Here is a 16659-nt window from a genome sequence, read left to right on the forward strand (position 1 = left end):
CGACTGCTGACATTTTTCTTTTGACCAGTGTCTCTTAAATTTAGTTGTACTGTCTCCAAGGGAAGGTGACGTGTCCTGTAGAACTCTTGTGTAGATTATGTTTTCCTTTCTGCCTGAGGGCCCGCTGGTCTTTCTGTGTACCTGGAAGATGCCTCCTTCTGCTGTTATCTGAGGCGACCTTGCCCAGTGACGCCTCCTCCCTCCCTCTCTGGCTGGGATTCCCTGGGTCTGACCTGGAAGACGCCTCCTTCTGCTGTTATCCGAGGCGACCTTGCCCAGTGACGCCTCCTCCCTCATGAGCCTCCTCAAAAAGCCCAAGAGCAAGATGATGCCAGAGAAGCTGCGGGAGCAGGAAGAAGAGGACTCCCACATTGGTCAACAACAAAACGCAAGTGTCATCACCTGTCCAACAACAAGAAGGGCCTGGGCCACATGAAAGCCTTCACCAGGCATTGCAACACGGTGCTGGAGAATGTGAAGGAGCTGTGGGTCAAGATCCCCAGAGTGGCAAGGGCAAGGAGAAGTCCACGCCTGTCAGTAAGGACCACTCCATCTCAAGCTGTTCCTGCCTGGGGACTCAGTCTCTGTGGTCCTGGGAAACCCTCTCATCACCTACAAGTAGAGCTGCTCCCACTCACAGGCCTGTGCCTACCTCCGGCAGGCACTCCAAGACCTGCCCCATGTTGGAAATAGTAAAGCCCCTGTGTGCTTTTCCTACTAAATAAAATTAAAGACAGAAGTAATTTCAACCACTATAGAGAATTTCTCAGTATAAAAATACCCCAAAGAGACCATAACTGACATCCAAGCAGATATATGCACACCCATGTTTATTACAGCTTTGTTCATAATAACAAGGAGTTGGAAACAACCTAAGTGCCTATCAACAAACTAATGGATAGAGAAGCTGTGGTATATTCACACAATGGAATATTACACTGCATTAAAAAGCAAGGAACTCATGCAATATTATTCAAAATGGGTGACCCTGGAGGAGATTATGCTGAGTGAAGTATCTCAGTCACAAAAGGACAAACATTGCATAAGGCCACTATTGTAGAATGAGGGTTGGGGTAAGACTGAGAAAAACTGGATAAACTATGTATACTGCACTGAAACAGATGAGGGAGAGAACAGTTTAAAAGTAATATATTTTAGGGCATTATGATTATCATAAGAGTTCGAAATGCGGATTGCAGAGTGGAGTATACTTGGGTGGGGGTGGCGGGTGCAGGAGGATTATATATCAATGAAGGAGTTTTTCTTTTGCTTTTCAAGGAGAAGAGCAAACTCGGGGGGAGGGGTAGGCAGGGAGAAAAGTGCAACAATGAATGAATGGAAATCCAAAATCTCTGTAAGTGTTCATTGAAATTAATTTTATAAAAAAGTAATAAACTAGAATGAAGCCTGGAAAAAAATATTTAAAACTTCACAAATTTGTATGTCATCCATGCACAGGGCTTAAGCTAATCTTTTCTGTATTGTTCTGATTTTAGTATATATGCTTCCGAAGCCAGCATCAAGTAAGTCTATCTTGGAGGAAGTGCAACCAGGGTGTTCCTAGGAGGCAAAGATGGAACAACTCTATCCTCCATCCCTTGACCATGTTGTCAGAGGGTTCCAATGCTTGAGAAAAGACATCATGCAGGGGAAAGATGAGGGTCAGCAAACGAGAAACTGAACCCAACAGCAACTTGTTTTAAAACCCCATTTTATGGTGAGTTATTTGATAATAGAGTTCTCTTTTCTCTCAAGCCTTTACAACCTTCTAGACAGACCCTATCAATAGGATTCCACTGCAGGCAAAAGCTTGCTGAAGATTATCCAGAAACAACTATCACAATACATCAACAGAGAACTGCTAGAAATACAGGAAGGGTTTAGCGATTTACCATTGCTGATGTTAGATGGTTCATGACTGAAAGTAGAGAGTAACAGAAGGATAACTATTTGTGTTTTGTCAACTATGCAAATGCATTTGACTGTGTCAAAACAGAGCAAGAAAACACTGCATGGTTTAAAATAAGTGAAGGATGTTTCAGGGATGCATCCCATCTCCGTACCTTTTTCAATCTGTTTGCAGAACAGATCATTCGGGAGGCAGGGCTTTATGAGGAGGAATGTGGCATCAAGATTGGAGGAAGACTCATTAACAATCTACGATATGCAGATAACACAACCTTGCTTGCTGAAATTGAAGAAGACCTGAAGCACTTGCTGCAAAGGTCAAGGACTGTAGTCTTCAATATGGATTGAAGCTCAACATCAAGAAGACAAAAATTCTCACCAGTGGGCCAATTGGCAACACCATAATTGATGGAGAAGAGATTGGGGTTTTTAGCAATTACAGCTTGCTCGGATCCACAGTCAACACTCTTGGCACCAGCAGTAAGTAAATTAAAAGACAAATTGCATTGAGAAAATCTGCTGTCATGAATCTCTTCAGAGTGTTGAAGAGTAATGATGTCAGTCTAGATACAAAGATGCACCTGATCCAGGCCATGGTCTTCTTAATTACTTGTTATGCTTCAAAGAGTTGGACAATGACTAAGGATGACGGAAGAAGAATTGATGTCTTCGAGTTGTGGTGCTGGAGAAGAATCTTGAACATACCATGGCCTGCCAGGAAAACAAATAGGTCTGTCTTGGGGAGAATGGAACCAAGTCTCTACTTGGAAGCTAGGATTTTTAAAGCTCTACCTCACTTACTTTGGGCATGTGGCCAGGAGAGATCGGTCCTTGGAGAAGGACATCATGATCAGAAGGGTGGAGGGACAGTGGAGGAGAAGAAGACCCTGGATGAGATGGATTCACACAGTGACTGGAGCAATGGGAGTTGGTATGTCAGAATTAGTGAGACTGACTCAGGACAGGGAAGGGTTCAGAGCTGCTGTATGTACGGTCATTACGCATCACAGGTGACTCAACCAATAACATTCTATGACAGAATTGGAAGCAGGATGGCATCCACTTCCTAAACGACATGCTTCTGAAAACTCTATGAACTGTGATAAATGTTGATAGTTGTAGAGGGGCTTCAGGCCTTTTTTTCCTAGGGTCACTATGAGTCATGCTCGACTCAAAGGCAAACAACAACAACATTCAGAAGAATGGGAATCTTAGAACACTTTTTGTGCTCATGTGAAACTTGTAGCTAGATCAGGAAACTATTGTCTGAACAAAGTGAGGGAGCACTGCATGGTTCAAAATCAGAGATATATCTTTTCTCCATACCTTTTCAATCTGTATAAGGAACCGTTCATTTGGGAGGCTGAATTTTATGAAGAAGAGTGTGGCATCAGGATTGGAGAAAAACTCATCAACAACCTGTGTCATGCAAATGACACAACCTTGCTTGTCAAAATTAATAAGAATTTGAAGTGTTTGCTGTAAAAGTGGAAGGACTGTAGCCTTTTATATGGATTGCATCTCAACATCAAGAAAACAAAGATCTCGCCACTTGGCCAATAGGCAGTAACATGATAGATGGAGAAAAGATTGCAGTTATTAAGAATTTAATCTTGCTCAAATTTACAATCAACTCTTGGCACCAGCAGTCAGGAAATGAAAAAGCAAGTTGCTTTTGGGAAATCTGCTGTAAAGGACCTCTCCAGAATACTAAAGAACAACCATGTCAGTCTAGAAACTAACATGTGCCTGACCCAGGCCCTGGTCTTCTCAATTGCTTGCTATGCATCTGACAATTGGACAATGATTAAAGATGTCAGAAGAAGAATCAATGCCTTTGAGTTGTGATGCTGGAGGAGAGTATTGAACATACCATGGACTGTCAAAAGAACAAACAGGTGTGTCCTGAAGATGATAAACCAATTTATTCCTTGGAAGCAAGAATTTTTAAGCTCTGTGTGACATACTTTGGGCATGTTTCCAGGAGGGACTGGCCCTTGGAGAAGGACCTCATGCTTAGAAGGGTCAGCACAGGAGAGGAAGACCCTATAGGACATGGATGGACACTGTGACTGTGGCAGTGGAAGGCAGATGTGTCAGAGATTGGGAGTCTGGCTTGGGATAATGGCACAAGGTTCAGAGCCATTGATCATAGGGTTGCTATGAGTGAGTCATAGTCAACTTGATGGTACATAACTACAACATTTGGAAGCTCACAAATACTACCAAAGAACAAAAGGAAAAAACAAATTGGCAAAAGCAGTTTATTGCATGCTCACAGCGGGCTTGCAAGTCTAGATAGGAGTAACAGGGAAAACTGAAGGTAGGGGATGAGCTGGAAGTGTAAGCGGTAAGAACAGGTGGCCAAGGGGCAGGCTTCCTACCCCTTCACATCACTTGCATGTTCAGACAGACTATTGGTGACCAGCTAAGACCCCTGTGTGGAAGGAGCTGGACAGACCAGAAACCTGCAGTTCTCCTTTGGCTAGCCCACCTCAGATTTCCAGCCCTTCCTCTGACTTTCTCATCCATGGTCCTGTGGGCTGAGGGAAGCAAGGGGAGAAGCTCTGTGGCTAAGCTGCTAGGCTTGTGGGCTCTGAGGCTAAGCACAAGGACCCCAGTCCATTTCTCATCTGGGATAGGCTCCATGGGCTTGAGCCTTCATTGCAGTATCTTCAGACAGGTTGGGATGAGGGACAAAGCCTTGCCCTTGGGGTTCTGCACTTCTTCTGTAGCATCCAGGAGCTGCTGCATATAACAGGAAGTGCCAAGCAGCACATGGCCTGTGGCCTGCATGCTGAAGAGGGCCCAGCGAAGGGCTTCCCTGGGTGGAAAGAGAACACAGTGGGTCAAATAATGAAGAATAGCCCTTCTAGGTCCCCTGAAGTGTCTCCATCTCCTATTTCCAGCTTTAAATACATTTAATTTTTGCAATATGCATCATCAATGAAATGTGAATGCCACTAAAGTGGAAGGATGAAAAAAATGCTTTCTCTGTTATAGAGTGAAGCACAAAGAGGAAAAATATGACCTGTTTTTAGTAAATGGAATGTGTTCTATAGGCATGGCATAGAATCCCAAAATAACATAGATGTCTATAATCTTTCAACTTCCTCATATGAAACTCAAATCTATTTAATAAGATTTAAAAAAAAAACAAAACAAAATTTCCCTAGACCAGTCAGACTGGTGTAGAAAACATGCGCTTTGGTGGTCTAGTAGCAAGAAGCTGCCTGCAATGCCCTAGTCACACAGTTTCAATCCACCAGCTACTCCACGGGAGAAAGATGGGCAAACTACTTCCATGCAATTAAATGCCTCTGAAAACCCACCAGAGAGTTAGCAATGGGCAGTTCCAACTCGATGGTAACAACGACTGCCCTTCATGACACTGTTCTAGAATTGCAGGCCTTTCCAAGTCACTTGGGATTTAATGGCTAGAGAGGAACAGAAATTTCCAGAAGAAAATAGCTAAGAGCATACTCTGACATTCCCTAGCTTTGTGACTTTGGACTAAGTAAGTATAATACTTCAGCCTCTGTGGCTAAAACCACCCAGTGGGGTAAGAATACCCAAAAAAACATCTCCTGGAGCAGTTAAATTTAGGAAAACATTGCCATAGTAGTATTTGCTCAATAATTTAAAATATCAACAAATAAGAACCAGAAAATATAGACTTGGTGACAGAAATTAGTCTAGAGATTGGATAATATATAATTATGTACAACTATTGATGTGTTAATTGCAATTACCTTTTTTAAAAACCCACACAAATGGCAACTATACACATCGAACTGGCCAGTCAATGGAGTAGCCCAATATCAACAGACCAAAGGCTGACTGTGGAATAGACTATCAACTTCTCACGTGCAGTTTTAAATTGAAGGTGAAGAAAAGGAAAACAATTCCACAAGAACCAAAATACAACCTTGAGTCTATCCCATCTGAATTTAAGAATCATCTCAAGAACAGATTTGATGCACTGAAAACTAATGACCAAAGACCAGATGAATTATAGGATGATGTCAAAAATATCATGCAGGAAGAAAGCAAAAGATCATTAAAAAGACCAGGGGGAGGGAAGACAAAACTGGATGTCAGAATCAATGAAAACCAGTTTCTTTGTGAACCTTCACTAAAATAAAATAAAAATATTTTTTCTAAAAAAGATGTCAGAAAAGAATCAAACTTGTGATAGAACTTTGAAAGGCCAAAACAAGAGAAAAAAAAACTGTTGAAACAATAGATAAAAGAATAGATGTTAATAGAAGGCAGTTAAAGAAGGAAAAAAGTAAAATACTGAGCAAAATTTACAAAGACTTAGAAAACTAATAGGGAAGAACACACTAGGCATTTCTCAAGCCAGAAGATCTGAAAAACAAATTCAATCCTCAAGTTGAAACATTGAAGGATACTAGGGTCAAAATCCTGAGTGATGCAGGAAGCATCAAAGAAGACAGAAGGAATACTCAAAGTCACTTAGTAAAAAGAATTAGTGGACATCGAGCCATTTCAGGAAGTAGCATATGAACAAAAGCCAAAGGTAATGAAAGAAGTTCAGGTGCATTGAGGACATTGGCAAAAAAATAAGGCCCCAGGGATTGACAGAATACCAATTGAGATGTTTCAACAAACAGATACAGCCCTAGATGTGCTCACCAGTCTGTGCAAACACCTACCAGGCTGACTAACTGGAAGAGATCCATATTTATTCCCATAATTTTTTTTTTAAAAATCCAATAGAATGTGGAAATTAGCAACAAATATCAATAATATCACATGCAAGTAAAATCTTGCGGAATACCATTTTTTAAATGTCTGGGAAATTAACAGGAAACTTCCAGAAATTCAATTTCTATTTAGAAGAGTCCAAGGCAGGAAGGATTTCATTGCTGATGTCAGATGGATCTTGACTAGAAGAAGAAAATGCCAGAAAGATATTTACTTGTATATTATTAACTACCAAAAAAAAGGTGTTTGGCTGTGTGGATAACACTGAGAAGAATAAGAATCCCAAAACACTCAGTTGTGCTTCTGGAAAACTTATACACAGACCAAGAAGCAATTATTTGAACAGAACAAAGAAACACTACATGGTTACAAATCACAATATGCATCAACATTATATCCTTTCTCCATACCTATTCAATCTGCATGCTGAGCAAATAATTCAAGAAACAGGACTATAGAAGAATAATATGGCATCAGGATTGATGGAATACTCATCAGCAACCCACCTTATGCACTTGACACAACTTTGCTTGCTGAAAGTGAAGCGTACTTGAAATACTTGTTGCAGAAGATGGAATATATCTCAGCATCAAGAAAACAAAAATCCTCACCACTGGACCAATAGACAACATCGTAATAGATGGTGAAAACACAGAATTTGTCAACAATTTCATTTTACTTGGACCCACAACCAACACCAATGTAGCAGTAGTAAAGAAAAGATATGTTGCATTGGGAAGATCTGCTGCCAAGGACCTCTCCAAAGTGCTAAAGAACAGGGATGTCCTTTTAAAGACTAAAATGCACATGATCCAAGCTAAGGTATTTTCAGTTGCTTCCTATGCATTTGAAAGTTAGCGAATGAATAAGGATGACAGATGAAAAATTGATGCCTTTTAATTGGAAGAGTGCTGGGTATTCAATGGACTGCCAAAACAACAAAGAAATCTATCTTGAAGGAAGTACAACCAGGGTCTCCTTACAGGCAAGGATAGTGACACTTGTTCTCATTTACTTTGGGCATTCAGGAGAAAGCAGTTCTTAGAGAGGAAGACCTCAACAAGATGAATGGACATGGTGACTTCTACAGTGGGCTTGAGCAGGACAGGGATTGTGAGGATAAGGCAAGGTTCAGATATGTTATTCACAGGGTCAATATCAAGTTGTAGTTGACCTGGTGGCACCTAAAAGCAACAGTGAAAAAGAAAAAGGAACTCTGGTGATGGTGTGTTAAGCCTTGTGCTGAGAAATGAATTGTAAGTGATTCAAATCCACTTGTTGCTCTATAGGGAGTATGATACACAGGCTCTTCCCATGAAGATTTACCACCCTCAGGAAGCTGATGGAGGATCACCATGAGTTAGAACCCACTAGGTGGCAATAGATTTAGATTTTTTTTTATAGGCTTAGGAATAAAAATTCATTTTAACACTTGCAAAAACTAACTAAATCTAACCAGATTCCACCAAGAGAAATACATGTAGCCCCTTTGGCATACAAGAATGCAATCCAAAGCACTTAGTTAAGACTTTAAAGTTTTAAACAGATGCTAATTGATTTCAGCATCTAAGCTGACCCTTTCCTGAGAAGGCAAAGATGGTTGTGAGCAGACAGGGGCTCTTCCTTTGTTGAACACCTATGTGGTCTCTAGGTAACCCCAAATCTACTCACTTCATGATACGTTTGGCCCCACAGCAGTGCAGGTCATAGGACAGGGAGTATGTGCCGTAGAGGGTGGCTTTCATGTTCAAGCACCCGATGAAGTCCTGTGGGTTGGTCTTATACAAGTTGAAAGTCACACAGGCCACATCAATCTTCTTAGCAGGCTTCTGGGAGAGGGAGAGTTTGTACCTAGCCCCCTGCATCAAGACAAGACTGTGGTTGGCTACCTTCCAAGGCTTTCTGCCAGGTGTCCAACTGCTCCCCCTCAGGTAGGCCCTTACCTGCTCTGATGGCGACCACCACTTCTGCCCCTTCTGTAGTACCATGAAAACAGTGTCCTCTGGCAGGGCCTGGAAATACTCTTCCGTCTCTACAGTTGTACCATCTTCCTCTAGCACCAGCGAAAGGGGCTTGTCAGCCAGCATCAGAGTGTCTCGGGCCTGTGGAATAAGGTAATAAGGTCAGGGATGCCCTTTTAACCCTGCAGAGCCACAGAGCTGATATGGGGAAATCCACTTAGCAGCTGTTGAGTTGATTCTGACCTCAACTCTCAGGGCATAAGATAACTTGGCAGAAAGCAACCAGGCCCCAGGCTCTCTAGTCCAGAAATAAAACCCACAATTCTGCTGTGGGATGACCACCTTTATTAAGGTATGTCTTGCTGCTTGACTTCAAGATGAATATCTTAATAATGCGTTCCATCAGAATAGGGGCCATATACATAATTTTGAGATATAATTCTCACACTGTATAGTTCACCCTTTAAAAACATGTCATTGTTGTGAGGTATCATCCAGTTACCAAAAATTCATAGAGATCCTATGAACAACAGATCTGAACCTGGCCCTCTCCGGTGCCATCCTTATCATCTCTGTCATGTTCAAGTCCATTGTGGTAGTCACTGAGACAATCCAACAATAATTAAGTTTTAAAATTTAAAACTCAATTCTTCTTCTTGTTACATGCTATTGAGTCAGAATTGACTCATAGATGACCCTCGAGCGGGTTTTCAGAGGCAGCAAATTGCACAGGAGATGGCTCAACTTTCTCCCACGGAACAACTGGTGGGTTTGAACTGTGTGCGTTTGGGAATGCAGCACCGTTTCTTTCCACCAGAGTTCCCTTTAAGCAGCATGGTAAATGGAAATCTAATGCAAATTTTTATCTCACCCAAGTATCAAAACTTGCAAGCTTCTCACCGCCATGGAAGTGAAGATGGAAATAACACACATGGTCATATGACTAGTTCAGAACAAAGGTAGATGGAGCATGGGGACCAGAGGGGAAAGTCACCCCTCTGAGCAGAGAGGGAGGATGGGAGTGGGGAATCTTGATATTTTTACCAGCTGTAAGCATTGTCCAGCAGGATCTCTATAAAGTGGAAAGAGCAAGAATGTCAATTTAAAGACTAAAAGCACATCTGAATTAAGCCAGGATATTTTCCATTGCTTTGTATACAACTGAAAATTGGATAATAAACAAGGAAAACTGAAGAATCAATGCCTTTGAGTTGTGGTGTTGGAGAAGAGTACTGAACATCCCATGCACTGCCAAAAGAGCAAGCAAGCCTTAGAGGAAGTGCAACCAGGTGCTCCTTAGAGGCAAGAATGATGAAACCTCATACTTTGGGCACGTTGTCAGGAGGGGCTAGTCCATGGAGAAGGACATCATGCTTGGAAAGGTGGAGGGAGGGTCATAGAAAGAGATGAAGTCCCTGGATGAGTGACTGCAACAATGGACTTTAGGAGGAGATGTAAGGATGGTGCATGACCAGGCAAAGTGTCAATAGGCTCATAGGGTGTCATAGAAATAGCTTATAATACCTCAGACAAAAGGACTCTTGTTTTCCAAATAATAGATATAATATCTCTGAAATGCTGCATAATACTGGTTGTTGATGTGTCTTCCTCCAATCTTGATGTCGCATTCTTCTTCATAGAGTTCGGCTTCTCGGGTGATTTGCTAAGCATACAGACTGAATAGGTTTGGAGAAAGGATACATCCCTGATACACACATTTATTAATTTTAAACCATGCTATATTCCTTTGATCTGTTCAAACAACAGCTTCTCCATCTGTTGTTGTTATGTGGCATTGAGTGGCCTGCGACTCATAGTGATCCCATATACAACAGTACTGATGCTTGTCCTGTCCTGAGCCAGTCTCACTGACTCCAGCACACATACTCCAATTGTCCTAGTTACTGTATCAATTCATCCCATCTGTAATCTTCCTCTCCTTTGCTGTCCCTCTACCCTTCTGAGCATGATGTCCTTCTCCAAGGATTGGTCCCTCCAGGCCACATGCCCAAAGTATGTGAGATGAAACTTCAAAATCCTAGCCTCTGAGAAGAAACTTGGTTTCACCCTCTCTAAGACAGACCTTTTGTTTTCTTAGCAGTGCATGGTTCAAGACTCTTCTCCAGCACCACAACTCAAAGGCATCGATTCTTCTTCTGTCATCCTTAGTTATTGTCCCACTCTCTGATGCAGAGCAAGTACTTGCAAAGACCATGACCTGGTCTTAGGTGCACCTTAGTCTCTAGACTAACATTGTTGCTTTTCAGTACACTGGAAGGGTCCCTGACAGCAGATTTACCTAATGCAATTTGCCTTTTGATTTCCTAACTACTGGTGCCAAGAGTATTGATTGTGGAGCGTACCGTGCTATAACTGTTAACAACCTCTATCCCTCTATCTCTTCTCCATCCATCATGGTGCTGCCAATTGGTCCAGTGGTGAGAATCTTTGTTTTCTTGACGTAGAGCTTCAATACATATTGAAGACTACAGTCCTTGACCTTCTTCAGCAAGTGCTTCAGTTCCTACTAAGTTTCAGCAAGCAAGGTTGCATCATCTGCATAACACAAATTGTTGATGAGTCTTCCACCAATACTGATAGCACATTCCTCCTCATAAAACCCACCCTCCTGAATGACCTGCTCTGTATATAGATAGAAAAATGTATGAAGACAGGGCACATCCCTGATGAACTCCCTCCTTGATTTTGAACCATGCAGTGTTTCCCTACTCTATTCTGTTTACTGCTTCCTCGTCCAAGTATAGGTTTCACAAAAGCACCATCAAATGTTCTGGGATTCCCATTCTCCTCAAGGTTAACCAAAATGTGTTGTGATTCACACAGTAAAACGGCTTTGCATAGTCAATGAAACACAGATAGACATTCCTCTGGTACTCTTTGCCTTCTGCCAAGATCTATCTGACATTGGCAATAATGTCTCTAGTGCCATGACCTCTTCCAAACCCACCTTGTATTTCTGGTAATTTTCTGTCAATGTCCTTCTAGGTACAGGTTTTTCAAGAGTACAATTAAACGTTCTAGGGTTCTTAGTCTTCTCAATGTTAACTATAATATAGTCTCATTCACATAGTCAAATGCCTTTGCACAGTCAATAAAACACAAACAGAGGATGGAGGAAGGGGAGGGCAAAGGAAAGGTGAAAGATCCAATATGAAAAACAATGTATACAAACTTTGTAAGTAAACCAGTATAAAATTAATTTTTTAAAAAAATACACAATCTGAAGAGGATAAAACTGATGAATGGGACCTTCTAAAGATTAAATCCCTGTTTGGCAATATCATCTCAGACAAAAGTGTCATAACAAAAGTTTATAGAATACTCCTGGGCCTCCACAAGAAAATGACTGATAAGCCATTTATAAAATGGAGAAAAGATATGGAAAGACTTTTCACAGAAAAAGATATCCAGATGGCCAACAGACACATGAAGAAATGCTTCAAATCACTGGCAATAAGAGAGATGCAAATCAAAACCACAATGAAATACCATCTCACTCCAGTGACAATGGCAAAGTTTAATAGAGCAGCAAATAATAAATGTTGGAGAGGATGTGGCTAGATATACATTGTTGGTGGGATTGTAAAATGGTACAACCACTCTGTAAGGCAGTTTGGTGCTTCCTCAAAAAGCTGAACATAGAAATTCTATATGACCCAGCTATTCCATTGCTTGGAATATAGCCCAAGAAAATTAGAACTGAGGCTCAAATGGAGCCTTGTACACCAACGTTCATTGCAGCATTATTCACCATCGCAAGAACATGAAAACAGCCCAGATGTCAAACCACAAATGAATGGATTGAGAAGTTGTGGTACATTCATACTATGGAATACTACAAAGCATGCAGGAGCAAAGATTTTGTAAATTACTACCTAACTTGGGAGAGATTTGAGTGAACTAACTCAGTCCTACAAGGACAAATACTGCATAAAACCATTGCTGTAGAATGAGTATGAGGATCCAAGGAGGGGGAGGGTAGAAGCAAAGGGGTGAGGAAGGGTGGGGGGTGGGGGAGTGTTGTTAATCATAGGGTTGCACAATTTGATGGTGGGGGTTAAGGAAATGAAAAGGATCTTTTGTGAAAAACAATGAATTCAAACTTTGTAAATAAATCAGTATTTTAAAAAAACACAAATAGACAGACATTCTTTTCATAGTCTCTGCTTTCAGCCAAGATTCATCTGACATCAGCAATGATATCCCTGTGGGTACTCTTCTAAAGCCAGCTTGAATTTCTGACAGTTCTCTGTCAACATACTGTTATTGCCATTTTTGGAAAATCTTCAGTAAGATTTTACTTGCAGCAATACTAGTAATATTGTTCAATAATGTCCACATTCTGTTTGTTTGATCACCTTTTTTTCAGGAATGGGAACAAATATGGATCTCTTCCAGTCAGTTGGTCAGGTATATCTTTCAAATTTCCTAGCATAGACTGGTGAGCACATTCAGGGTTACATGTCATTTGAATCATGTCAGTTGGTATCCTATTGATTCCTGAGGTCTTATTTTTCCCATGCAGCTTCAGTGCAGCTTAAACTTTCTCTGTTATTACCCCTGGCTCTTGATTATATGGTTGTTGTTGTTGTTGTTATGTGTCACCAAGTCACCCATGACTCACAGTGACCCATGTATACTATCTCTGAACCCTACCCTGTCTTGAGCCAGTCTCACTGACTCCAACACACCTAATCCCATTGCCCCAGTTACTATGCCAGTCTATCTCATCCAGGGTTTTCCTTTCCTGCACTGTCCCTCCACACTTGCAAGCATTAAGTCCCTCCCCAAGGACTGGTCCCACCAAGTCAGGTGCCCAAAGAATGTGAGACAGAGCTTCAAAATCCTTGCCTCAAAGGAAAAATTTGGTTTCAACCTCTCCAAGACAGAACTATCTGTTCTCCTGGTAGTCCATGGGTATGTTCAATATTCTTCTCCAGCACCACAACTCAAAGGCATCAATTCTTCTTCTGTCAACCTTAGTCATTGTCCAGCTCTCTGAAGCATAGCAGTAATTGTGAAGATCATGGCCTGGAGCAGGTGCACCTTAGTCTCTAAACTGGCATCATTGCTCCTCAGCACCCTGACAGCAGATTTCCCCAATACAATTCATCTTTTGATTTCCTGACTGCTGGTGTCAAGAGTGTTGATTGTGGAGTCAGGCAAGCTAAAATTGTTAACAACATCAAACTGTTCTCCATCCATTATGGTGCTGCCAAATGGCCCAGTGGTGAGAATCTTTGTCTTCTTGATGTTGAGCTTCAATCCATACTGAAGACTACAGTCCCTGACCTTCTGCAGCAAATACTTCAAGTCCTCCTCTGTTCAGTATTGGTCAATTGTTTGTTTACATAATGACTCTGTATATTCCTTCCATCTTTTTTTACATTAAAATAATTTTTAATCTTATGTTCTTTGTTCATCTTCTTTTAAAAAATATTTTTGTTATTTTAATGAAAGTTTACAGAAAGGTTGGATTTTCCTTCACTGTTGCACATTTTCCTCTCTCCCCCAGTCCACTTTTCAATGCCCTTTTTGTTCTAGATCATTGTTGTACATCAAATGCCTAATCAACTGTCATTTCAGACAATTCTTCCCCTCATCTGTTCCAATAGTGTTCAATATTTATCCACTCTTTTCTTATTCTCTCTTCAACTTCCTGAATCAGTCCTGTTTTATAACAGTGGTGTTATGCAGTATTTGTCCTTTTGTGTCTGAGATATTTCACACAGCATAGTGTCCTCTAGACTCCCCCCCATATTGTTTAATGTTTTACAAGTTCATTGTTTTTAAATGTTCCATAACATTCCATTGTGTGAATGTACCATAGTTTTTCTACCCATTCATTTATTGATGGGCACTTGGGTTACTTCCATCTTTTTGCTGTTGTGAGTAACAGCAAAACACATGTGTGTGCTGACATCTGTTTAAGTCATGGCTCTGGTTTCTTTAGTTTCTCTCTTTTGTTGGCAATGGGCCAATGGCCCACCTCTGACTTTCCAGAAAAGTTTCTCTCTTTCTGTCTAACTTTCCCATGATCTCTTTCACCATCCGTGCCTCATTTGCATTACCTTTGTAAACCTTTTTTCACTTATTTTGTTAGATTGTTCCTAAGTGTCTGTGTGTTCACTTATTTACATGAGCCTTAGTTCATCCTCTCGCAGGAAATATTAGGGAGTGGTGGAGATAAAGAGAACTCTGGATTTAGCACGTTTCAGGAGCTGGAAAAGGGATTTTCTAAAATACAGTTCAGTTCCCCAACTTCAAGGCACTTAAAGAATTACTGGGAAAGGGAACGTAACAGCAAGAAGAATATGCTCTGAAAATAGCTGATGAACTGTTAGTGGCAAATGGCAAAATACAGTCATCCTTTCTCCCCAGGCTGGCATCACAAAAACTGGACACTCCACCAGACTGGCAGCGAACCCATCTCTCCAACTCACCCACAAACAGGAACATCGTTTCTGCTGAATTCCTGCTGGGACCCTGCTCAGCGCAGGCCTCAGTAGTCAGTCGGCCAGGAGCGGCCACCCTCACCTTGTGAAGGAGGTCCTCGAGGCTGGAGGCCACAATGCCCTTGCGGACGCTCCTTGCGGCGTTGCTAACTCGGTAGGGCCGGGCCCTAGCCATCTCGGGGCTGGGCTCCGACAGCAGCTGCTGGGTCACCACAGAGGTACTCACTGTCATATACCTGGGGGCGGTTTGGAACATCAGGGTGAGTGGGCAGCCTCCCAGCCCTTCCTCCGCAGCACATTGCACCCTGGGGCTCTTCCAGTAGGCCTGACTCCCGGTGACCTCTAGGTGGCGCTCGTCTGCGCAGCCCACCAAGACTGCCCTGAATGTTCTTGCACAAAATCCTTAAGCTAGACAAATATACTTCAAAATTCAGTGTGCATGTAAAATCAGCTAGAGATCTTGTTAGAATGCAGAGTCAGCATGTTTAGGGTGGAGCCTAAGAATCTACATTTCTAACAAGACTTGACAAATAGCAAAATGATAGAAGACCCATCCCCCATACCTCAGTTGGATTTGTATTGGTTTTTGTTTAGTGGCCTTACTCTTTTTAACTGTAGCTTGGAATAAAGTGAGGTGACGCGAAGTCAGTTTAAGGTATTTGTGAGCTCTAAGACAGACAAGATTTGAAGTCAGGCTGGCAAGTCCAGGCTCAAATCTTGATCCCCCTATTGATCGATTAGCATGGTGTTTGAGCCTCAATTTCCTCATCTATTAATTTAGCACAACAATTGTCATTTCTCAAAATTGTGGTGAGGCTTAATGAGATCAAGAATGAAAGTATTAGGGAGCTCTGGTGGCCTAGTGGCAAGACGCTGCACTGCAATCCCAGTGGTACACAGTTCAAATCCACCAGATGCTCTGCTGGAGAAGGTGGGGGCAATCTTCTCCTGTACCAGTCAGATCTGATTTGACGGTACACGTAAAAATAATACAATAAAAATTTAAAAAAAAAAGAATGAAAGTATTAAGCATAATGTCTAGATCCTGTCTACGGAATGTGTTTGGCTGGGGTCCAATAGCATTAGACTCAGTTGGAACTTGTCAGAAATGCAGAAGCTCAGGTCCCACACAAGACCTCCTGGACTGGATCCTACATTTTTAACAAGACCCCCAGGTGACCTATTTGATATTAAATTTTGAGAAGGCCTTTTCAGTAGCTCATGGGCATTTCAGCCTCTTCTTGATTTTCCTCATTCCCTCTCCATTGCCCCTCTGCCATCTTGATTCTCCTCACCTGGATATGGACTTGGGACTGAGAAGGCTGAGGGATTTCATGGCGTATTCCATCCTCGTCAACTGAATTGATTTGAACCTGGAAAGAAGGAAGAAACAGCTCCTTAGGGTGGGTAGGAGGGTTCTCTCTCATCCTTGGCCACATATGACCACACTTCCATCCAGAAAGTTTCCTCTCTGGGTCCTTTTCACCCTCACATACACTTTCTCCATCTTTCTCCTTTCCAAACTCCCATGCACACCAGCTATGACCAAACCAAAGACCACCCTGGCATCCTCAAGCCCTCTC

The 16659-nt window shown here is 41.8% G+C and overlaps 1 protein-coding gene across 2 annotated transcripts; it reads right to left on the bottom strand.

Moving 5' to 3' along the window:
* Nucleotides 1-4569: 4569 nt before the first annotated feature.
* CIDEC (cell death-inducing DFFA-like effector c) lies at nt 4570-16436 on the bottom strand. Of its 2 annotated transcripts, XM_006887673.1 has the most exons (7): nt 16372-16424; nt 15159-15312; nt 11636-11652; nt 11091-11103; nt 8583-8741; nt 8311-8498; nt 4570-4732 (listed from the first exon to the last, which is right to left on the bottom strand). In XM_006887673.1, the coding sequence occupies exons 1-7, from the start codon at nt 16422-16424 to the stop codon at nt 4570-4572; spliced, it is 747 nt and encodes a 248-aa protein (XP_006887735.1). The 2 variants fall into 2 exon arrangements, with proteins under 2 accessions (XP_006887735.1, XP_006887736.1); XM_006887674.1 differs by lacking the exons at nt 11091-11103; nt 11636-11652 and having other exon boundaries at nt 16372-16436.
* Nucleotides 16437-16659: the final 223 nt, after the last annotated feature.

The sequence above is a fragment of the Elephantulus edwardii genome, unplaced genomic scaffold (assembly GCF_000299155.1).
Source record: "Elephantulus edwardii isolate Elephantulus edwardi_28Jun2011 unplaced genomic scaffold, EleEdw1.0 scaffold00060, whole genome shotgun sequence".
Lineage (NCBI taxonomy): Eukaryota > Metazoa > Chordata > Mammalia > Macroscelidea > Macroscelididae > Elephantulus > Elephantulus edwardii.